General features: G+C 41.6%; 2 protein-coding genes across 3 annotated transcripts; one reads left to right on the top strand and one right to left on the bottom strand.

Moving 5' to 3' along the window:
• The first annotated feature begins 6,314 nt into the window (after window positions 1-6,314).
• Window positions 6,315-12,269, top strand: irak4 (interleukin-1 receptor-associated kinase 4). Of its 2 annotated transcripts, XM_026175374.1 has the most exons (11): window positions 6,316-6,747; window positions 6,850-6,995; window positions 7,338-7,475; window positions 7,907-8,067; window positions 8,148-8,212; window positions 8,307-8,421; window positions 8,520-8,629; window positions 9,226-9,412; window positions 9,921-9,983; window positions 10,406-10,570; window positions 11,961-12,269. In XM_026175374.1, the coding sequence occupies exons 1-11, from the start codon at window positions 6,587-6,589 to the stop codon at window positions 12,021-12,023; spliced, it is 1,374 nt and encodes a 457-aa protein (XP_026031159.1). In that variant the 5' UTR covers window positions 6,316-6,586; the 3' UTR covers window positions 12,024-12,269. The 2 variants fall into 2 exon arrangements, with proteins under 2 accessions (XP_026031160.1, XP_026031159.1); XM_026175375.1 differs by lacking the exon at window positions 11,961-12,269 and having other exon boundaries at window positions 6,315-6,747; window positions 10,406-10,709.
• Window positions 12,267-21,390, bottom strand: twf1a (twinfilin actin-binding protein 1a). Its single transcript, XM_026175377.1, has 9 exons — window positions 21,284-21,390; window positions 19,862-19,942; window positions 19,538-19,716; window positions 18,422-18,517; window positions 18,155-18,259; window positions 16,307-16,432; window positions 15,470-15,620; window positions 15,206-15,327; window positions 12,267-13,530 (listed from the first exon to the last, which is right to left on the bottom strand). The coding sequence occupies exons 1-9, from the start codon at window positions 21,306-21,308 to the stop codon at window positions 13,363-13,365; spliced, it is 1,053 nt and encodes a 350-aa protein (XP_026031162.1). The 5' UTR covers window positions 21,309-21,390; the 3' UTR covers window positions 12,267-13,362.
• Between the last annotated feature and the right edge of the window lie 1,997 nt (window positions 21,391-23,387).

Here is a 23,387-nt window from a genome sequence, read left to right as displayed (position 1 = left end):
GCAAAGCATCAGATGCTGTCGTGTAAGGCACCCTGAGACACTGGACTCGAGAGGAGTAGAGATGTGTTCTCTGGAGAGAAAAGTCCCACTTGTCCATCTGGCAATCCGATGAACCAAATGGTTTTAATGGTTTAAAAATACTCATTATTATTTGAGAATTGTGCCTTTTATGTCCCCTGTTATTGTGTTTTATTGTTATTCCGTATCTGCTTTAGTTTTGAACTATATCACAGTCTCCTGAAAATAATATTCTAATGGGATTTTTTTTTATTATATAAAGGCTACATCTGCTATTCTGAGGGTGAAATTTCTCAAATCTTTTCCTAAACATTTCAACAATTTTAACCACGGTTATTAAGTTGAACAGTTAATAAGAGTTTTCCAGACTCCTAAAAGCTATGAAACAATAACGTCTGCTGCAAAAAATATCCCACATGTAACCCCAACACCATCATGGTAATTTGGGAAATAGACGTAATTCTGCATGTTATGCAATCATAATGGACTGTATAGCATCCGTGGCTAGCACAACTTCTCATTTCATGTGTCCTTGTTTACCATTAAAGTTTCCTAGATATCACATGACTTCCTCAGATCACTTCCTGCACCTGCAGCGTTTCCACCCGCTGATTTAAGCCACTTTGGCATGTCTCCCACCTCTGCCCTTGTTCCCAAACTACAGGGGACCTCGCTTTCTGCTCTCCCTCACATCTCCACCTCTCCTTCGCCTCTATCAGATCCTCTTCTCCACCTCTTTTCCTCTGCACTCTAATTATCGAGAGCCTTCTCCCCTGTGCTGGCTGTTAGTTTTCCTTTTTTGTTGTTGTTGTTGTTGTTTTTTGAACTTTTATGCTTCTCCTCATCTTTAGCGTCAGACTCTCCCTTTCCAGCTCTCTTTATTTTCTTCTCCCTTCATCCCTCCACTTGCCACAGGAGAGCAGAGGCTCTGGCTTCACTCCCCGCCTCTGCGTGTGAAGTGTGCATGCAGTGTTTGGATCCTGTCAGTTGGGTTAGAGGAGGCACGAGATGATTAGGCACTTCAAAGAATCTCCTGCGCACAGGTGTGAGAGCTATCCTTCACCAGGAGCACACACACACACACACACACAGGGAATTTACCTGAGCTCTCGGCAGCTCGGGTCCTCGTCAAACAAGCGTCTTCTTTGATGGTCTCTTGGGCACCGCTGGCTTGTGTTCGCACCCCAGGTTAGCACACATACACAGAAAGAAGACAGGTACAGATACACTCCATCTCCTACTAACAACATACAATTGCTCTAATGAAGTCCCACGTCATTATGCAGAGGTACTCAAATGTCCTCACCTGTCATTTAATAATAAACAACTTCTGACGAGCTCCAGTTGGTCTCATGTATTATGTATTTGCAAAAGATGGCATCAAACCTCAAGCATAAAGAGAATAAACCCTTTTGGGCACCACAATTGCAGTGATGGCTCTCATTATGCTTTTCCCTCACAAAATAACTTAATTGCGTTTTGGTTATTTATGTGGTGAAGTCTCCTTTTCATGTAATGCAGACCATCTGTATGCATTGTCATAGAAGTTGTTTTTAAGTTTATGAGTCACTAACTTTTATTAAGAGTATCACTCGTGGTGTCATCAGCCAAGCCTATAAAAATACAATCATAAAAAGCCTGTGGGCTACAGTTGCCTCTCTCTGCTTAGATCATCTCTTGTATGCTCCTTTCACAGAGACAAAGTGAAATGACTCGCAACTGTGTAAAATCATGCAAATGTTGCTTGTCATCATTGGGACTCATCAAAATCACATGCAGCATTAAAGAATTGTATTAGCGTGTGTTGTGAGGTGCAGTGATGGCCATGTGCTCTGGGTCACTGGTTTCACAAGCTCCATGCTAAAAGTAATAGCCTTACATACAAACATTATTTATGTCTTACTTCAAATAGGTTTTGGATGACTTTGGGTAGATTGAGATGACATTTTAAAGTTTAGTTTGTAATGTAATTTTCAATCTTTTTTTTTTTTTTATGTGTTTGCCTGGAAACAAAAGTTGAACACAATATATATATATATATATATATATATATATATATATATATATATATATATATATATATATATATATATATAAAAACACCCAGCACGCCCCTGCGGGCGGTTTATCCTTCAAGCTCGGGTCCTCTACCAGAGGCCTGGGAGCTTGAGGGTCCTGCGCAGTATCTTAGCTGTTCCCAGGACTGCGCTCTTCTGGACAGAGATCTCCGATGTTATTCCCGGGATCTGCTGGAGCCACTCGCCTAGCTTGGGAGTCACCGCACCTAGTGCTCCGATTACCACGGGGACCACCGTTACCTTCACCCTCCACATCCTCTCGAGCTCTTCTCTGAGCCCTTGGTATTTCTCCAGCTTCTCGTGTTCCTTCTTCCTGATATTGCTGTCATTCGGAACCGCTACATCGATCACTACGGCCGTCTTCTTCTGTTTGTCTACCACCACTATGTCCGGTTGGTTAGCCACCACCATTTTGTCCGTCTGTATCTGGAAGTCCCACAGGATCTTAGCTCGGTCATTCTCCACCACCCTTGGGGGCATCTCCCATTTTGACCTCGGGACTTCCAGGTTATACTCGGCACAGATGTTCCTGTACACTATGCCGGCCACTTGGTTATGGCGTTCCATGTATGCCTTGCCTGCTAGCATCTTGCACCCTGCTGTTATGTGCTGGATTGTCTCTGGGGCATCTTTACACAGCCTGCACCTGGGGTCTTGCCTGGTGTGATAGACCCCAGCCTCTATGGATCTTGTACTCAGAGCTTGTTCTTGTGCTGCCATGATTAGTGCCTCTGTGCTGTCTTTCAGTCCAGCTTTGTCCAGCCACTGGTAGGATTTCTGGATATCAGCCACCTCCTCTATCTGCCGGTGGTACATACCGTGCAGGGGCCTGTCCTTCCATGATGGTTCCTCGTTTCCCTCCTCTTTCTTGGGTTTCTGCTGCCTGAGGTATTCACTGAGCACTTGGTCAGTTGGGGCCATCTTCCCAATGTATTCTTGGATGTTCGTTGTCTCATCCTGGACTGTGGTGCTGACACTCACCAGTCCCCGGCCCCCTTCCTTCCGCTTAGCGTACAGCCTCAGGGTGCTGGACTTGGGGTGAAACCCTCCATGCATGGTAAGGAGCTTTCTTGTCTTTATGTCAGTGGCTTCTATCTCCTCCTTTGGCCAGCCTATTACCCCAGCAGGGTACCTGATCACGGGCAGGGCGTATGTGTTGATGGCCCGGATCTTGTTCTTACCATTCAGCTGACTCCTCAGGACTTGCCTGACCCTCTGCAGGTACTTGGTGGCTGCAGCTTTTCTAGCGGCCTCTTCATGGTTCCCATTCGCCTGCGGGATCCCCAGGTACTTGTAACTGTCCTCTATGTCTGCAATGTGTCCTTCTGGTAGTTCAATCCCCTCAGTTCTGACTACCTTCCCTCTCTTTGTTACCATCCGACTACACTTCTCCAGTCCGAACGACATTCCAATGTCATTGCTGTATAGCCTGGTAGTGTGGATCAGTGAATCGATGTCTCGTTCACTCTTGGCATACAGCTTGATGTCATCCATGTACAGGAGGTGGCTGACAATTGCTCCGTTCCGTAGTCGGTATCCGTAGCCAGTCTTGTTAATGATCTCACTGAGGGGGTTCAGGCCTATGCAGAACAGCAGTGGGGACAGAGCATCTCCTTGGTAGATCCCGCACTTGATGGTGACTTGTGCTATGGGCTTGGAGTTGGCCTCTAGTGTTGTACGCCACATCCCCATTGAGTTCCTGATGAAGGCTCTTAGGGTTCCAATGATCTTGTACAATTCTAGGCATTCCAGTATCCAGCTGTGGGGCATTGAGTCATAGGCCTTCTTGTAATCAATCCAGGCAGTGCACAGGTTGGTCAGTCTGGTCTTGCAGTCTCGGCTGATTGTTCTGTCTACCAGTAGCTGGTGTTTTGCGCCTCTGGTATTCTTGCCAATTCCTTTCTGTGTCCCGCTCATGTATTGACCCATGTGCCTGTTCATCTTAGCCGATATGATGCCTGACAGGAGCTTCCATGTAGTACTGAGGCAGGTTAGTGGTCGGTAGTTGGAGGGGACCGGTCCCTTCTTGGGGTCCTTGGGGATCAGGACCATCCGGCCTTCAGTTAGCCATTCCGGGTGTCTCTCGTTAACTAGCAGCTGGTTCATTTGTGCTGCCAGACGCTCGTGGAGTGCAGTCAGCTTCTTTAGCCAGTAGGCGTGAACCATGTCGGGCCCTGGTGCTGTCCAACTCTTCATACTGGAGACCCTTTCTTGGATATCTGCCACTGTGATGGTTACTGGACCCTGTTCAGGGAGGTCGCTGTGGTCAGCCCTCAGATCCACTAGCCACTGAGCATTGCCGTTATGGGTTGCGTCCTTCTCCCATATGCTCTTCCAGTATTGCTCCGTCTCCAGCCTTGGTGGTGCTGTTCTCTTATTGTTCCCTTGCCACTGAGAGTACACCTTTGCTGGTTCTGTGGAGAACAGCTGGTTTATTCTCCTGCCTTCGATCTCTCTGGTGTACCTCCTCAAGCGGCTGGCCAAGGCTGTGAGTCTTTGCTTGGCAGTTTCCAAGGCCTCAGGTATGGACAGCTTGCTGTATTTCTTAGGCACCTTATTTGTCGCACCTTTCTGCAACTCCGTTAGTTGGCTAACCTCCCTCCGTGCTACTTACATATATATATATATATATACACACACATATATATATATTATGTAAGAACAAACATTCAAAGGAGTGAGAATTGTGTCCCATTCATGACTGAAAGTTTAATATCAAATGAGATCAAAACTCAAGCAAACCTGAATTTAACTTTTGCTTTGATGCAGTTTGGTGTGTGCACAGTGCAGCAGGTCTCTGTGGGTGGTTTGTTTGATGGTTTGAGCTGATGTTAATAGCTCAATAAATATCAAATGGATTTTAATTTCACTTGTTTGTATTAGCATTCAAAACATGTTATTGTAAGACTTTTCTGATGCAAAAATAAGTTTTAATCTTGTGTGTGGGTTTTTTCTCTGAAATTTATGTCTCACACACACGCATCTTGCACTTCATCACAAATCCACCCAGTAATCCATCCCATCCAGTAATACAGCTAGGCCTTCCATTTGCACATGGAACTGATCACAGTTCATCAAATACAGTGCAAATAGCAAATAACACACACCATAAACAGATCCAGCTTTTTTGTAACACAGAAACAAAAAAAGGTACTCCAAGCAGTTTAGACCAAATGCCTCCAGCTGTTTGCCAAATTGGTTTGACATGAGATGGCTCGATCGAGGTCACCTCCTTGATGTGGTTTTAAAGTTTCCAAGAAAAAAAAAAATCTGTTAAAGAAGTTTTTTTTCCTGCAACACATTTGGGGAGTTTATTTGGGGAGTGGGGTTCTATGCTGGACTGTGAGTGGGATTTAAACACCAGTGAAAAAAAATTGTGCCTTATGGGTGATGGATAGGCTGATCGATACCTAACATCCTGCAAAAATGGCACCCTTTGGTTTATATTGTGTGTTGATGTAGCAACATAGGAGTTCAAAAATGTCCAGTTGAGTGTTAAAATACACAAATGGGTACAAGAAAGATGTTTGTTTTTTTCCTAATACTTACTTATATAGTTATTTGATCACATTTCCAAATGAATGCGTGCGTGAAACCTAGAGTTCAATAAGAGAAGATGAAGATGGAGATTGAGAAGATGTTAAGGGAACTATTTTCTTCTGTTTTTGTGCATTTAAATTATATGCATACAAGTATTCTAATATTTGACATACGCAGCAGTTATTATGAATTCAATCACAGTTCTAAGGTCTCTCGGTTATTCATTCCATCCATCCTCTTCCGTCTATCCCAGATATCGTTTGGGTGAGAGACAGTTTACACTCTGGACAGCTCGCCAACCTGACGCAGGACTAACACAGCAAAACAGGCAACCATTCACACCAACGGGCACCACTAACTACATGTCTTTTGAAGGCAGAGCACCCACGCAGACACCATGCAAACTGATCACATGACAGGCCCAGCCGAGTGGTGGACTCAAACTCAGGGTGTTCTTGCCGGATACCGTCAGTGTGCACCCACGAATGGAAGATTTGTTTTATTTTCATTATCCACTAGAGGGCACTGTGACACTGTAAATCTCCAAACCACCATCACACGACAGCTGTCTCCCTTTCTGCTCTTGTGTTATCAAAAAGATAATTATATGAATAACCACACGCAGGTTTATTGTTAGTTTGTTGTGCCCGCTTACAGGTAAGAACATCCAGCACAGACTGTATTATACCATAGCACTCAATCTTTGCGTTTCCGCTTTGTAGGTGGAGACCTTTTGTAGGACAGCCCTGCTGTTTACGTTTGGGGAAGTTGCTCAATATCGGAAAGCACTTTTTCTTTTAGGTATGTGAGCAAAACCTAACTGTTTGCGATTTTTCTGGGTTAAAGAATCCACTCGATGGAGTATAATTAACGTCTTCAGGTCTAAGATCATGACAACATGACTGTTAGATAAAACCCAATCTCAGGTTTGGTCACAAGCTCCCCGCAGAATGGATAATCCAGTAACTTCCGCTACTTATATTCGCAACATCGGTTTTCGTTTACGTCGCAAATTGTCCGATTTTTTGGATCCTCAGGACAGGTGGAAAGAAGTTCTTGTAGATATACAGAAACCGAGCGGGGAGCCGAGGTATTCCCAGCTTCATGTCAGGTAAGATGCGGGCAAACTTTCTGACGTGCTTGTTTTTCATTGAATGAAATCACGCTGATTGTTTATTTATTGTTTACTGAATTTGTGCCGCTGTCTTTGAAGGAGATTTGAAGGTCTTGTTGCACAGGGTCGCAGTCCCACAGTGGAGCTGCTCAATGACTGGGGGACCACCAACAGCACAGTGGGTGAACTTGTGGACATTTTGAAGAGTCACGAGTTACTGGCTGCTGCCAGTGTTCTGCTACCTGGTATGACTTTTAAAAGCCATTAAATAATAACCACACGCAACAGGTAGAATAAACCTGTTGAATCTTAACTTACCCCAGATCTTTTTCCCAGTATCGCCCTCTTTTTAAAAAAAATTATTGTAAGAAAATAAGATGTTAACCACGAGTTGTGAAATTGCAATAAGAGATGTAGCAAAAAACTTCTGCACTTTTTGGGTAGAGGATGAGTAAACATCTGTTATGTTATATTAAAGGTGTGATGCCTGGAGCATGAGGAGAAACAGTCAAACCGCATTGATACAGGATGTAAAACCCAATCATTTATTCTGATCATTTTTTGTTTTTGTCCTCACACAATTGAAGAGTCCAGTCCACTGGAGACACAAACCCAAAGCACTGCTTCAACCAGAGTGCTGGAAGAGAGAGATGTGCAGCAGCAGCCCGTCACCACTGTGCTGCAGCTTCGAATGCCACAGGAGAACACCGAACCAATACACACAGGTCTTTCACTTTTTGATTATGTATTAATTTTACGTTCATATCTTGATTGAACATGTGACACTGAACGTCTGACATTTATTAACACAGTCATTTATGAGTCATATTCATGCGATGTTTTAAGTAGATAATGTTCATCTTTCATTATCTGCTGAAAAGTCTGGTTTCAGTGAATTAAAATGTCATATCTTTCTCAGCACCATGTGAATCTGCCACTGCAGTACTAAAGTAGTGCAGTAAATCTACTTGATTATATTAGAGCACTGTAAACTAAGCTGCTCTATAGTGGTGTAGTGTAGTCAACAAAGATGATCTTTTGATTTCGATGCCGCTTCTTCATAAAGATGTAATTTTATGTAATCGACAGCAGGTGGCAGCGTCGGGCTCTTGATCAGAGAAGTTAATGAGGCAGTTTACTGTGTCTCCCTCCTTAGGCTTCTCCAGTTTCTTATATAGTGACCTGATGAGGATCACAGGCAACTTTGATGACCGGTCCACGTCAGCTGGTGGCAGCCGAATTGGAGAGGGAGGCTTTGGGACGGTATACAAAGGTCTCCTGAATGACAAACCAGTTGCAGTGAAAAAACTCAATCCAGTAAGTGAAAATATTTTTTAACAGAACCACATGCCTCTGTGTACTGCTGTTAATTGCATCTGAGATATTGTATTATTTAGGTGGATGACATACCACTGGACAAGTTGCAAGATCAGTTCAACCAAGAGATCCAGACTCTGAAAGTGTAAGTTTCCCTCAGGAAGAAGGTGAAGAAGCATATTTAACATACATGTATTTACAAATGCAGGTATGGTTTAATAACAGCATTTGTTCCACAGGTTGAAACACGAGAACTTGGTTGACATGGTTGGATTTTCCTGTGACGAACAGCACCTATGTTTAGTGTACGCTTTCATGGCCAATGGATCGTTATTAGACCGACTGGCTTGCTTTGTAAGCATTATTTACTCTTCTACACAAACAGTCTGCTTTTCAGTCCCCGTGCATTCATAAAGGGATTTAATTACATGCTTTTTTTTTTGTTTATTTAGGAAGGAAGTCCTCCACTTTCCTGGCACCACAGGTGCTTGATAGCAGAAGGGACAGCCAAAGGTTTGGAGTATCTGCACTCCAACCATCACGTCCACAGAGATGTTAAAAGGTTCATAGTGCGAAAGCTTTCATCGTTATTGGTTTAGAGATATCCTACAAAGAAGAGAGAAAATATCCTGTTTTTGATGTCCCGTACCTTTATGGAACACTATGCAAATTACATCACATTACTGTTTTAGACAAAGAACCAAAAAAAGACTTTGGGGATGTAGAAAAAGCTTTCCCATATGGTTCTCTGCAGATCATATGACAAAATTAAACTAAATTAAAAGTAGAAAAAGGTTTCATTTACACTTGTATTTATGTCCCTGTTCAGAGGCACATGAAAAAACTGATGCCACACCTAGATTTATTTTATTTTTGTTTAATCTGATGACACCACTAGTAGCTAGTAGTTTAAGTTAACATGAAGATCACGAACAGGTTCATTAGTAATGCAACAGTACAGTTTGGGCACGAAAGGTACAGTTTGGTAATTTAGTGAGTTTTATAGAGGCTCATAAGCAAAATCATGCAAGAGGTATTGATGTTTTAATTTAACTCTTGGCAAGGAAGCCAGTAAAATCACATTTCCCTAAATGTAGAAATATACATGACACATGACTGGATGTTTTGTTGCTCACTCTGGTATTTCTTCCCTGTTAGTGCGAACATCCTGTTAGATGAACACTTTGTGGCCAAAATCTCAGACTTTGGTCTGACGAGAGCATCGGCCAAGCGAACCTCGACGACCATGATGACTGAGAGGATCGTGGGTACCCGTGCGTACATGGCACCGGAGGCGCTAAGAGGAGAGATCACACCAAAATCTGATGTCTTCAGTTTTGGAGTGGTAGGCTTTCTTCAGACGCGCACACACACACACACACACACACACACACACACACACACACACACACACACACACACTGATACACACAGGTAGGGCTGGAGAAACTGCAGCTGTAATGTAAAATGTAGAGCAATACTCAGCACTTTCCTTGACTCCAAGGTTCTCCCAAACTACTGACACATATATAACTGCAGGACACAAGCGTTGCAGTATACTTTTTTCAGTATTTGTGAAATAAGAGCTCTATATTGTTTATCATCTGTCATTATCCCAAATCTGCTGTGGGACACAGCGATACGTATCAGTAGCTATAATTGTCAAACATAGGTGATCATTAGGTGATTTCCGGGATCAGTACTTTAGTAGAATCTCTGACCTTGCCACGAAGCATATGCATTCCTACATGCTGTGGGAATACTGCAGTGTTGGCGATGTTACCCGCCGCCACATGTAAGTTTTCCTGTTGCCCAGAGCCGTGCGATTAACCCCGTCTCTCTGCCATCTACAGGTGTTGTTAGAAATATTGTCTGGACTCCCGCCAGTTGATGAAAACCGGGAGCCACAGTTCTTGGTAAGTTACACAAAAGAGGCTTTCATCGTGTTACCTGCCAAGCTACACTTTGTGCTTCCAGCTTATTAAAGGCTTTGCCTTTAATAAGTCAGGGAACATTATCGGTTAATAGTCAATTTGTTATTGATTTAAACAAAAAAGTTCAAATCTTCCACCTTTAAAAGTTTCATCTGTGCTCATCATGTGCTGATACTGCATTTGATGTTTAATATACAAGTCAGCATCTATGGAACATGCTTGCAGAAGATGATTGTTACATCACTGTGTGTGTGTGTGTGTGTGTGTGTGTGTGTGTGTGTGTGTGTGTGTGTGTGTGTGTGTGTGTGTGTGTGTGTGTGTGTGTGTGTGTGTGTGTGTGTGTGTGTGTGTGTGTGTGTGTGTGTGTGTGTGTGTGTGTGTTCGTTCCCTACTTCATTTCCTAGATGGAGATGAGGTATGACATAGATGATGAAGATGAGGAGCTGACTCTGGAGGATTTTGTGGACAAAAAGATGAAAGCCTGGGAGCTGAGCCAGGTGGAGAGTATTTACTCCTTGGCATGCAACTGCCTCCATGAGAGGAAAAACAGACGGCCTGTCATCAGACAGGTACAGGAACGATCCCAGCAGATTTAATGTATAGGTCAAGCTACTGTGTTGGCATCTGCACAGCTTTTCACCTTGAGCTGTTTGCCTGTGTTATGTGCCTCTGCTGGACCAGGCTGAATGAAGAAATCCCACAAAGGGATTTTTTTTTTTTTTTTTTAGTTTTTGAAAAGAGGATCATTAATAACTGAGTCGGGTCATTGTTTGGGTTTTTTTTTTAATGGCATTTATTAGCAAAAATACATTCACCTGTTTAACTGCTTATTAACACTAATATCTAAACAGCCAATCACATAGCAGCAACTGACTGCTGTATAGGCGTGGCTGTGGTCATTTAAGCACCTCGAGGTGACTTTTGTTGCGATTTGATGCTGTGTAAATAGCACATAACCATATCCAGTGAGTGGCAGTTTTGAGGGTGAAAATGCCAGAGATCAAAGGAAAATGGGCAGACCGTTTAAAGCTGATAGGAAGTCAACAGTACTTGTTATCTTAACAAGGTATGCAGCAGAGCATCTCTGAATGCACAACATGTTGAACCTTAAAGCAGATGGGATGAGCAGCAGAAAGCCGAGGCCACAGTTCACTCAGACAACAGAACATTGGAAAAACATTGCCCAGGCCAATAAGTCTTGATTTCTTCTATGACATTTAGATGATAGGATCAGAATTTGGCAAAAACAGCATGAAAGTCCAGCAATGTACCAAAACCTCAGGCTGCTGCTGGTGTCATGGTGTGGGGGACATTGTCTTATCACACTTTGGACCCCTTAATACAAACTGAGCGTTTCTTAACCACCACAGCCCACCTGAGTGTTGTTGTTGACCGTGACCACAGTAAACCGACGTTTTTATGACTGCTTCCAGGAAGGTAACACACCATGTCACAAAGCTCAGATCGTCTCAAACTGGTTTCCTGAACATGACGAGTTCACTGTAATTGAATGGCCTCCACAGTCACCAGATCTTAGCCTTAATAGAGCATGTTTGGGACGTGATAGAAAGGGACATTTGCATCATGAATGCATGATGCAAATGTACCTTTCTGCCACATCCTGACAAATCTGTGTGACGCTATATTAACCAAAATCTCTGAGGAATTTTCCAACACTGTGTTCAATCTGTGCTGCAACGAATTAAAGCAGTTCTAAAGGCAAAAGGGGCCCAACTTGATATAGCAAGGTGTACCTAATAAAGTGTATGGGGAGTCTATGTAATAACAAACATATTATTTAGGGGATTTAGGGAGCAAATGCAGGCAGTAAGAGAACGGAGGCTGCACTCTTGTCTTGTTGAACTAAAGGAAAATGTCATATTGTTGCTACGATATATATATATATATATATATATGCTAACTTCATGATGTAGTCATGATTGTTGTGTGTCTGAACAGGTTTACGCGGAGATTCACGGAGTCGTCAAAAACATTGCACTGGATCTTGATAGAAAGGCGTGAAGCAAAGCATCGTGGGAATTGTGAGCTTGCTTCAAACTGCAGACTGACAGAAGAATTACTGCACTGTTTTGTTTTTTTAAAGGCATGTAGCTTACGTGTGTAATTGCTGTAAAAATACTGCTGAATACATTTCTGTGCGGCCTTTAAACAAATCTAATGGCCGAACTCTTTCAGAATGCTGATTGGTTGTTCTTCCCAGTGTTAAATGTATTTATTACGAACAATTAAAGAAGTGAAAGAAAGTGATTTAAATATTTTATTTTTCTTCTTTAAAAGAATTATAAGAAAACATAAGACCAAACATGATTTTTCTATTATAATGACACTGTATGAACATAAAGGGATATTCCCTTCAAACATGAGGTGAGCGAAGTAGTTTGCCTAATATTAATCAGTACATCAGTGGATGTGGCAACATTTTGATCAAGGTAATTATATTATTCCCTTTCCCATCCAGTAGCGTGGCATTCCCTGTCATTATGGGAACCAGAAAAGCTGGAAAAGCTTCCTTCCTTGTGAAATCTGAAATGTGTGGATGTAATATTTCTGGAAGCCCCAGTTCTTTCACTGTGATCCTTACCGACGTGGACATCTACCTCAACAGACCAGACTGTTTCTTAATCAAAGAGCATCACACAGCTACAATATGTACATTTACAGCACTTGCATAGAAAAATAAGTATCTCAGCAGATGATTTTTTTCATGTAAACCACAGTTATATCAAAAAAGAAGTCTTTTTTTTTTTTTTCCCCCAATATAAAATGAATCATCAGACACAAGTTTGAGAATTTTTTTTTTCTGCTTTGGAGCACCTCATTGTGCAAACAGTAGGAGACAAATAATCAACACATTAGACACAGAAACATTAATTGACACGAGGAGGAATGGAAGTTAGGAATTTGAGCACGTGAACACAAAATGGGGTCTTTTCATCACATCGGCGCAAGTTCACATTAGTTACACTAACATTTTTGAAGTCTCAGAGCTGGCAACGATGTGAAAATTAAAAAAAACAACCTCATCTTTGACTTGGTTTGGGCCTCTCTGAATTATAGTAAAAGGGTTTTTATGAATGTACTAACCTACATGAATGTACTTCCATTTGGCAAGCTACAAATGGACATTCTGAAGTGTGTCATTGCTCAGTTGTCCTTGGCGTGCATAGCTGGGTCTGTGGGTGAACTCTGTGGGAATTTGAGGTTTTTGTCTTATTATTTTAAACAAGCGTGTCGAAAATGATTAACCTCCCCTCCCTCCTGCCTTCCCCTCCCCAAAGCAGGAATGTTCCTCTGTGGACCGTGCTCGGGGTAGAGGTGGTGGTCGGGCGGTGAGGTCTGTTTAATCTTCCTCCTCTCTCTCCCCCGGTGGTCGGGTGATGCGGCGGCCGCCCTTCTTACCAGCGGGGCCTTTGGGCTTAGCAAAGCGCTGCTTGTGTGCGTGCTGCTTGGGATGCACCTCCTCGTACAAGAAATCACTTGTCAGTTCTTCTCCGTTTTCTATTTCCAACTGGGAAACAGAAATATTTAAAAAGTGCATTAAAAAGATGAGCTGGACCACTGGTGCATTGTGTGACAGATTAAAGGAAAAACATTCACCCCTGTGCCCAACATTGAGCATGCTGTTTGAGGCCCATTAGAAAAGGTCACTACAAATGAGTTCTAAGATGACAACATGGCTTTTATTTGCATGACAGATGTTTAAGCTGAACAGACAGTAAATTCTGGAAGTGTTCCTGAGCCTGTGCAGCGTTTTCCATGACATGTGTGCTGTTTAAAATACAGCGCATGTGCTCGAATCGATCCAAATATAGATAGTATCAATGCCAACGCTGGTATTGGTGTCAGATCAATATTAGTGCCATATTATTAATGCTTTGTCTCCATCCTTTCCTCCCAGTTCAGTATGTAGCCCACTGAATTGTGTTAAAAAAATTTTTTGAGAAAAACTCAATTTAAATGAGAAAAAAAAAAAAACTATGAAAAATGTCTGAACGTTTTTGTTGACTGTCACGTTCAGAATTTGCAAATTGATGCCGATTTATCTCATAAATCATGACACACTTCTCTCCCCTACATAAGCTGTATTAATACATTAAAAGCATTGGCAATATGATGTGTAATGCAATGTGGAGTAAATTATGGGTAGAGTGCCCTTCACCACCATCATCAAAACACCTTATGAGGAAAATATGCTTTGGAAGCATGGCGCTCCACCCTTCCTGTAAATGCCTGGAGATTTACTGTAGAATCAATAATAACACTCTGTAGGTTTTCAGTCTTGTTTAAGCAATACATGTAGAATAAGGTTTACATTTGTAATCAGTCATATCAGCCACCAAAACCATTTTAAACTCTGTATGAAACACAGTACACAAATACTTTTGTTATCAGGAAATCTCTTATGTAAATAAATGATATTTATTTTACATAAGACATTTGATTATTATAGTATATCATAGGGCTGTTCGATATAACGATATATATCGGATGACGATATAAAAACGTCTATCGTTTCATTTTACGCTATCATTTGTTTCGTGGTGTCGCAAAATAAACTGTTTACGGCAATATTTTTTCATCATTTTGATGGTCACTGTAGTGGTTATATTAATTTCTTAAAGTTCTCTCTTTCTCTTATATGTAATATAACCACACTACAGACGGACAAGCGCCTGTTTTTATGCGTTGTCGTTAGCAACAGCGACAGCAACACCTTCGTGGGGCCGCTTGTTTATGTTCCACATAAACCTTTCACAATAAAGCTCAAGATCCTGTTGAGACTTTTCAGAATAAACTGAATCACGTGAAAGAGCAGATTATTTACGGATGAGAAGTAAAAAAGAGCCGCCAGGTGCTAAAAAATAAACCTTAGACTCAAACGTTAGAACAGGCTTTTCCCTGCAGCACGCCGTGTAATAAATACAAAGAAAACGGCGGCCGTTACAACTTATGTCTAAAACTGTATAGTTTCATGCATCGGTTAAAACACTCGACTCCAGATACATGACACGCAGCTGGAAACACTTCACACAAGTCGAGCTGCCCGAGATTCACAGAATTTACAGAAAATTTTTGCGATTTATATCGTTATCGGGATTCGGGACGATAGAATTCTTATATCGGGATATGAGATTTTGGTCATATCGCACAGCCCTAGTATACCACAAAACACAGTGTCTTACTTTTTTCTCAATCTCAATCTGGAGATTGTTTTCCACCATGTCGACCAAGGGATTTTTGCAGCTGGAATACAGCATCCTCTCTTTGATGCTACACTTGTACCCTGGCATAGAATAAATGAAGACTACAAAGAAAGAAGGAAAGGACAGTGAGATTGGAATCACGTGAAGCACCATTCAGAGCAGAACAACACAGAAACCTGCACAAAATACAGTGTTTGTTTGTTTTTTCCTGCTGTTCGTAATAACCCGTGGGAAATCATTTACCTGTGGACTCTAAGTAGTCGCCCTCATGGGAATGTTTGTAGAGGAAGAAGTGGTAACGTGGAGTATCTTTAGGGATTCTCATTGGGAGATCTTTCAGCTCCGTTGGCTCAGTGCCGCACAACCGAATGAGCTCCTGTTCAGCATCTAATTTCTTTTTTGACAAAAGAAGCAAAAAGTTACCCTTTAAGCAAGCCGAGTGCTCCTGTAACTACAAGCTCCCTGCTTTGGTTACCAGACAATGTGAAAAATCTAGGTGGTGCCAGTAAATACCAAACAGCTCCCTTTACTCTACATGCTAATGTGATCCTCAGCAGCCAGGAGTAAAACTAGTAAGGATGAATAGAACCCACAAAAGAAAGAAATTCACTTTAACTAAGCTTTTAGACTCATGAAAAGGAAATCTGATGCACAACCACAACAGTGCTACAATTATTCCTTTGTACTGGACTCATCTGATCTTGTGACACAAACCGACAGAATTTCAATGAGCAGAATTTACACAAAGGCTTTTTGGACAAACTGAGTAACTCATTGTGTCAAACTAGAAAGGTCTCCTCGCCAAAACAATCTGCATCTTTCCAAACACAAGGTAAAAACTCCAACTGCACATTCAAATTATTGAATATGAATATGTCAGTGCTGAGCTAATTACTGTCATTTAGACCAGGATACAGCCTTGCAGACGTGTATGCAGAAAGCTGCAGACACCAGGAGTATGTGGCTGGCCTTACAATACTTTGTAATCCCATGGCATGTAAAAATGCCCAGATGTAGTGCTGTGACAGGTATGCTGACACTTGGCCATGTAGAGGCTAATAACCCCAGCTAATAACTCACCAGTTGTACGTAGTTGATTTTCTTGTCCCTGAAACGTTCAAGTGCTGCGATGGCATCTTTATGAATAGGGAAAGCCACTCCCTGCAGAGTCTGCTGCTTGGTGTCCACACTGATGTCAGTCTGCACCTAAACACACCACAAACGAAGACACAGAAACAAGACACACTTTGAGTTCTACAGTCACATTATCGTCATTAAAACACTATAATTGACAAAAACACTGAAAAATGATATCAAAGCCTTTAAAGTAGGCTGATCAGAGCATTACTTAGCAAGCATCAAATGTCTTCAAAATCAAAACATAAGCCACAATAATTCAATAAGTGTAATCATGTGAGGGCACACCGTTAAAAAAGGAACACAAAAAAAAAAACTTTTTAGGATTACAAGTGCTTTGCACATCTTCAGAGCTAGACCTGATGATTACAGATGAGGTGCTTGTATCGAAGTGACAAGGCGCCTCCGAGAAATTGCACTGAAAACTGGAAATTCTGGAAGGATTACACTGATGGATTGCATCTATTTTTAGAGGCTTGTTCCCACAAAATGAAATGCCATGCAAACATGATTGAGCCTCCCATGTAGCTATCGCGCATACCAAAAAGGATTGCAGGTCTTTTATCCATCTGCTTGGAAAAAAGTGTGCAGTCTCCGAGGCAAAGCAACAATAAATATTTCAAAGGCTTTTTGAGCTAGGCAGTACAGATTAACAGTATATCATCTTCCTTCAACAGCTGGGCAAGTGGGAAGAGCAAAAAAAAACCTCACTTCCCATTTGCTCTGCTGCTTTTAATTGACCGTACTTTTGGAGACAGCCTGCACTCTACTCAGAGCACTTCCATATATGGTAAGAAAGATAATTCTTGTTCATGTGGCGGAGCTGGGAGAGCAGCAATTAGAAACAGGTTGTTTCTTAACACTGAAGAAATTCTCGGCAAAATTCTAGGAATACTCTCCAGAAGTATAAAGAGTGAAACTTCAAATGTTCCCATTTTCATTTGTCTGTTGGAGTCTATGTGGCACATCCCCGGAGACCTTGATATCAGCACTGTAAACACTGCTGACGACACTGCCTGCAACAAGTATCACATTACAGCAGTTCTTTATCTGATCACAACAAAGGCACAAGCCATTGATGCAGCTCACCTGTACTCTTGTGACCAATCACTGCCAAATACTAAGAGCTACAGAACCCTCTCATTTGCATTTAGCTCCCAACATGTAAATGTTCGATTAGAACAATCAAAAAGCTCTTCTTTTAGTCCCTTTGCTGATTAGGCTAACCAGTGTTTACAACTCTAAACAGCACGTTTTGTGGAGCTAAGGATATACACACAGCTAATAGCTTTATCTCTTCCCGATGCATTAGAACATCCTGCTGTTCTAATGCATCAGCATCTCTGCACTGCACTGATACTGCCAGGCAAGCATATGCACACTTGCATTGCTGCTGACCTTGCGCTGTTTGGAAAGCTTCAGCGCCAGCTTTCATTGATACCCTACACTGTACTGGTTTGGATTTACCTACCACACCCAGGATATGCAATGAGGAGGGATACCGCTGAGCTAAAGCAAGCCAGTGCTTTCTCCCAGTGAAGCCTCCAATGTGATAATGACGTAATGCCAAAAGAGAAACGAGAAGCCTAATCCACACCCACTTTAGAACACTTCAAGCCAGAGAACTTGTCAACAAGTGACCGCATGTGTGCAGCAAGCACTGCACAGAACATCGTTTCCTCCAAGATGATGACAACTCTAAGCGGTGACCAAGTGATAAAATCCAAATCACTTGTCTGTGTGTGTGTGTGTGTGTGTGTGTGTGTGTGTGTGTGTGTGTGTGTGTGTTACCTCATTCAGTTTGATCTGCCTCAGTTCCTCTTCTGCAGCAGTAAGAGGCAAAGGAGCAGCTTGAGAGGTCAGATGTTTCTTGTAACCACTGAGGCTCAAATCATCCTGCAGGTAAAGAACAGCCCAATCACACGGCATGCAGAAACACACACTGACTCACTGTTACTGATATAGTAATCACAGTTCCTATTAGGTGCTAAACACTAACACTGACATTTAACTTGGCACTGTTAAACTACTGAGTAACAAGCCTTTCACTTGACCAACCTTGCTGGTACCAAAAATCTCATCCTTGATGTGCCCGCCTCCAAACTCCTTCTTCAGTGTTGCTCTGGTAGCAGCATATAACATTTTGTGTCGCACCTGTTGTGAATATCCAAAAAAAATAAATATAATATTTAGCAAACTTTACACAGGACATAAGGTAATGAGAGCTTTATCTTTAAAGAAAAAAAAACATTTTATTGTTGCTTGCCTTAAAAAAAGTGAGAAATATTATAATACATATTACAGCCGGTGCTTCTGTCAAGACATTCTTTCATGTGTTTGCTGGTTTATTGCTGCATTTCCTGTCATAAAAATAGGGAACTGCTCAAATTCATAGTTACACTAGTGGTAACCAAAACTTTACAAGATACCTTTAAATATCAAACGTGTGATTTAGGCTACGTAAATCCAGCTCCAGTTCTAACGAAGTGAAAAAGAAAATGCACATGATAAAAACGAGTGCATGCATGCATTGGAAAAATGTTTTGCAACTTCCAAGCAAGCCTAAACCTGAAGGCTCGTGCTTTATACTAGAGGTCAGGAATGCTGAGCTCAGCTCCTCCTTCAGAAAGTGATTCTAAAGTCCACCGTGCTACAAATAATCCTCCATTGCACTTTATCTGGGCACCGGTCGCTTCTCCTCGCAACATTCCCCATTTCACTGCTGCAGAAACACACTTGTGTGTTATTTGTTACGGCTATTCTTGTTCACAGCAACTCCAGGCTGCAAGTGGTTCATCAAGTTTCAGTGAGACCAAACAACAATGACTTAAATAACACTGTGCGAGACAAGAACGCATAAATTGCAAGCACACACATTTGCATTACAACAAAACACCAATGCATGAAAGGAATATGCCACCTAAAAGCAATGAGGGTAAATTTTAAGTCAAGAAGGAGAGGCTGAGGCTATGCACCATGCTATTTGGAAAAACATAATTTACCCATATTTAGCTTTCAAGAGGTCTGTTAGGAAATAATGAATGCATATAAAAGAACGGCTGCCTTGATGTGGTAAACCCCACCCGTCTGATACCCATAGCAGAGAAGGACAAATGCCATGCAGAATGGAAAGCTATTCATTAAAGCTGGGGTAGTTTGGGGTTTTTTTCTTACAGCAGAGTGGTCCGGTGACCAGGCCAGGAAGATCCACTCGTAGCCCTGGTTGTTATTGGAGTCTAGCCGGTATAGAACGTAGCAGGGCACATCATCGTCGAGGAGGGGTAGCACTAAAGAATCATATTCCTGGTCCCATTTTTTAGATGCTTTCCTGCTGGCACCTAGAGTCAGCTGCTCTGGAGAGCAGATGTGGACAAAGAGAGAGAGAAAAAAAAATCAGCAGTGCAGAGTTTTGTTTCTTTATAAAGAAATGCTAATGTCAGCCTTGGCAGACATTTAGGTAGAAGTAAACAAACTCCAGGACGCTAGAGCGCTGCTTACCATCCTTGATGACGATCTTTAGGGCACGATACTGATCCCCGCTCTTCGCACTGGCAAAGATATCCTTCACATCATTCCCCGCTGAGAGAAAAAAAGACATAAGGTCAGGGTTTTCTTCCCCTCCTTTAAACAATGCAGGCTCAACAACATCACGCTCATCTTAACATGGCCATCATGAGTCATATGATTATGAGTCTACACCTAAAGGTTTAATGACTCATAATAGCCTGTGAACCATCTGATGTCAGCCATTAGACAAAGGCCACAAAATGATCTTCTCATTAAGCATTCAGCACCTGCAGACCTTTGTAAAGTTAGCATTTTATCCCGTATTGCACAGGCTTTGAGTGAGCAGGCCATCAAGAAAACTTGTCAGTCCTATTATTTTGGTTCAACCTTTGATCTCAAACCCAGTCACAATAAATACATTTTCTTTTAATAAATTTAAAAAGGGTGATAATTCAGATTCAAACCAACTTCTTAATAGCTGTAACACAAAGCCCAAGGGAACCTTAATGGCACAAGTCCAACAAACTATTTAGACATTTTTAAAATCACTTTTGTGGGAAAGGCACTAAAGAAAAGTCTTCCATGTAACACAACACATACATGGTAGTAAATGAACTGGGTCATATTCCCTGAATTACTAGGATTCACTTTTGTTTTTCACCACCACCAAAATCTGGTGAGCTACAAACAACCACAAAAAGGGTTTAGCTTAGAGGAGCCCCTGTATTAAGCTTTACGTTTAACATATATATATATTTAAAAGATAAAACAGAAAAAGAAAAAAAAACACTATTCGGACACAGCAGTAACAAGTACGTTTGTACTTCTATTTTAAGGTTGCCTGATTTGTAAGTTTAACCTCGGGGGTTGTTTCTATTTTTGCTGCGATGCCATCGTGTATAACAAGTGGTCACGCCCTGCATAAATCCCTTTTTCCTTTTAATTACAACACGGCTTAAGCAATGCCAGTACCATTCACGGATTATTGCAAACACCGACAGGTATCAGGCCAGCAGTTTGTCAAAATGAAGGCGTCGTCTGTCCATTCAAAATCTACTCAAAATCTAAACACTACCGGATTTATGCTTGATGCTAAAAGGCTGGGGAATTACAGGCTTTTCGAGCACTGCGAGGGTGAAAAAAGTATGAGTAGTCGTGTTTTAGGTCGCTCGTAAACTGATTAGAGACTCAGGATTAGATTTCCTGGTCATAAGTGTCCAAACAGGGCACGCACACACACATATGCACACATCAGGATAGCTCAAAGCTAGCTAGGAGTGGCTAGCTAACGTGACGCTAGCTTCCCCTTGCAATTAATTGTTGCAGGCGCTTAAAGCTCGCCGGGCAATCAGACACGCAGCAAAACAAAACACGTAAAGGCCGAAAGCTGTGAATCAGAAAGAAAGCATCTACCTTGAATGCCCGTTTGATGTGACATTGTGGCTTTCGTCGGATAAAAGGCTGATGCGGCTGATCAGGCGAAACCAGGGCAGAGAAGCAGGAAGTGGACTACATCGGCGAGACCCGCCCCGAGTCTGTCGTCACTAAAATCCTAACAGGAAGGTAATCGTGTTTTATTTTAATATGTGTTTTTTTTTTCAGTCTTTAAAAAAAAAAAAAACGGAGACGATACTTCACTCTTTATTATTGTCTTTATAATTGTCGCTGTTTTCTTTTTGTCAAATATAAAAACTGTGTTCTAGCTTTTTTTTAATTTTTACTATCCTGTGGAAAAATGAACCATACAGTTTGTTGATTTCTGCTGAGCTGCGTCATTCAAAGACTCGGCGTGTAGCATTTATAAATACTGGGGTTCTTTTGTCACATTTGATTAAAAAAAAAAGAAAGACATAAATATCGACTAGTCAAGTCCTGCACCTGAATGAAAACGACCAATCAAGGGGAGGGGGCGTGCCCAATGGTTGCTCTTGCATCATACCTTTGCTGTGAATTAAATTGGACTCAACAGGCCAAGATATTCTATAACTTCTTTTATTTTTTGTCTCTTTTGGTTATGTAGTGCATGCTCGGTGTGAAGTCTCATTTTTTTCATTCACCTTTTATCTGCAGGTGCATGTGGCCTCTTGGTGAAGAGGTGGAAGAACTCTGGTGTGGATTGCCTACCAGCCAGGAAACCAGTGGCTCTTTTCGTGGCTTCCTGCTTTCAGAGGTCACAGTCACACCTTAAAACTTGCAGTGATGATTATTTTCATGATAGAATAAAATACAATACAATAGCCTTTTATCAGTTTTTCTGAAAACAGGCTTTGTTTTTCTTTCTTTTTCATTTTTACAACTTCTGCTTCTTCTTCCTGATAAAGAACTCAATTAATAGAATAGAACGGAACAGAATACTCAAACCTGGCTCAAGACTTGGCAGTTGGTCTTGTAATCGGAAGGTTGCCGGTTCGAGGCCCAGCTTGGACAGTCGTTGTGACCTTGGGCAAGACCCTTCGTCTACTGGTGATGGCCAGAGGGGCCGATGGCGCGATATGGCAGCCTCGCTTCTGTCAGTCTGCCCCAGGGCAGCTGTGGCTACAACTGTAGCTTGCCTCCACCAGTGTGTGAATGTGAGAGTGAATGAATAGTGGAATTGTACAGCGCTTTAAGGTTCTTGAAAAGCGCTATATAAATGCAATCCATTATTGTCATTGTACATGTAAATGAAATTACGGAATTAAATAATGATTTCAGCTCTATAAATTTAGAAGTAGTATTTTTCAGCATTGATTTTTTTTGTTACTACAAATACAACAGTACAAATCCTTCTACTACACCTCTTCCAGAAGCTGAACTTAGAGCTTCTTTGAAAACAAAGGAGAAAGTGCAAGTGTTTGAATGTAAAAGTAAAAGCACTAGCAGCAAACCTCTGTAAAATGTGTTTAGCTCTTATTAGTATCATTGCTTTAAATCATTTTTTTTGCAATTACTCTGATATATACACTATTGTTGAATCCCAGGATACTATTGGTGAGATGTTTTCATATTCATAATGGAAATAATAATGAAAAATAATAGTGACATTAAGTTAATGTGCTACCTTGCTGCACTTGTCCCTCTTATCTAGTAAAAACAGAGCTTCCTTCCTCTGACCTTTTTTTTTTTTTTTTTTAGAAATATCTTTGCTGGTATAAAAAAGTCAAAATATATCTTGTATTTCACATTTTCACATGTGTTCATATGAGCATGGATGAAACGGGACATTTTCTTACACAGGGAACTAAAGGGGACCAGGCTTTGGGCAAGCACAGCAGCAGTACTCATATGCACACACCATTTTAAAATAAGACAATTACTTAGTCTCTTAGAAAAGTCAAAATACAAAAGTTTAGAATTGCCAATTAACCTAAAACCAAGCCTTTGGACTGTCAGGGGAAGCCAGAGTATTGTGTAAGAATTCAAACAAGCACAGGGACAACATGCAAGCTTCACACAGACAAGCCAACACAAAGAAACAGACATTCATAGCACCAGGCACCAGCCACTGAAAAGAGTCAAGAGAGTCCTGGGTTTGAAT

The sequence above is a fragment of the Astatotilapia calliptera genome, chromosome 7 (assembly GCF_900246225.1).
Source record: "Astatotilapia calliptera chromosome 7, fAstCal1.2, whole genome shotgun sequence".
NCBI classification, from domain to species: domain Eukaryota; kingdom Metazoa; phylum Chordata; class Actinopteri; order Cichliformes; family Cichlidae; genus Astatotilapia; species Astatotilapia calliptera.
This window is presented reverse-complemented; position numbering and strand designations above follow the sequence as displayed.

Bases quoted from the DNA above. Each gene is read 5' to 3' on its own strand.
- irak4 (XM_026175374.1), top strand. From the start codon at position 6,587: ATGGATAATCCAGTAACTTCCGCTACTTATATTCGCAACATCGGTTTT. The intron at 8,422-8,519 runs GTAAGCATTATT...TTGTTTATTTAG, and splicing joins TAGACCGACTGGCTTGCTTT to GAAGGAAGTCCTCCACTTTC. The intron at 9,984-10,405 runs GTAAGTTACACA...TTCATTTCCTAG, and splicing joins ACCGGGAGCCACAGTTCTTG to ATGGAGATGAGGTATGACAT.
- twf1a (XM_026175377.1), bottom strand. From the start codon at position 21,308: ATGTCACATCAAACGGGCATTCAAG. The intron at 19,943-21,283 runs GTAGATGCTTTC...TTTTTCTCTCAG, and splicing joins ACATCAAACGGGCATTCAAG to CGGGGAATGATGTGAAGGAT. The intron at 13,531-15,205 runs GTAAGACACTGT...TCTGTTTCCCAG, and splicing joins AGATTGAGATTGAGAAAAAA to TTGGAAATAGAAAACGGAGA.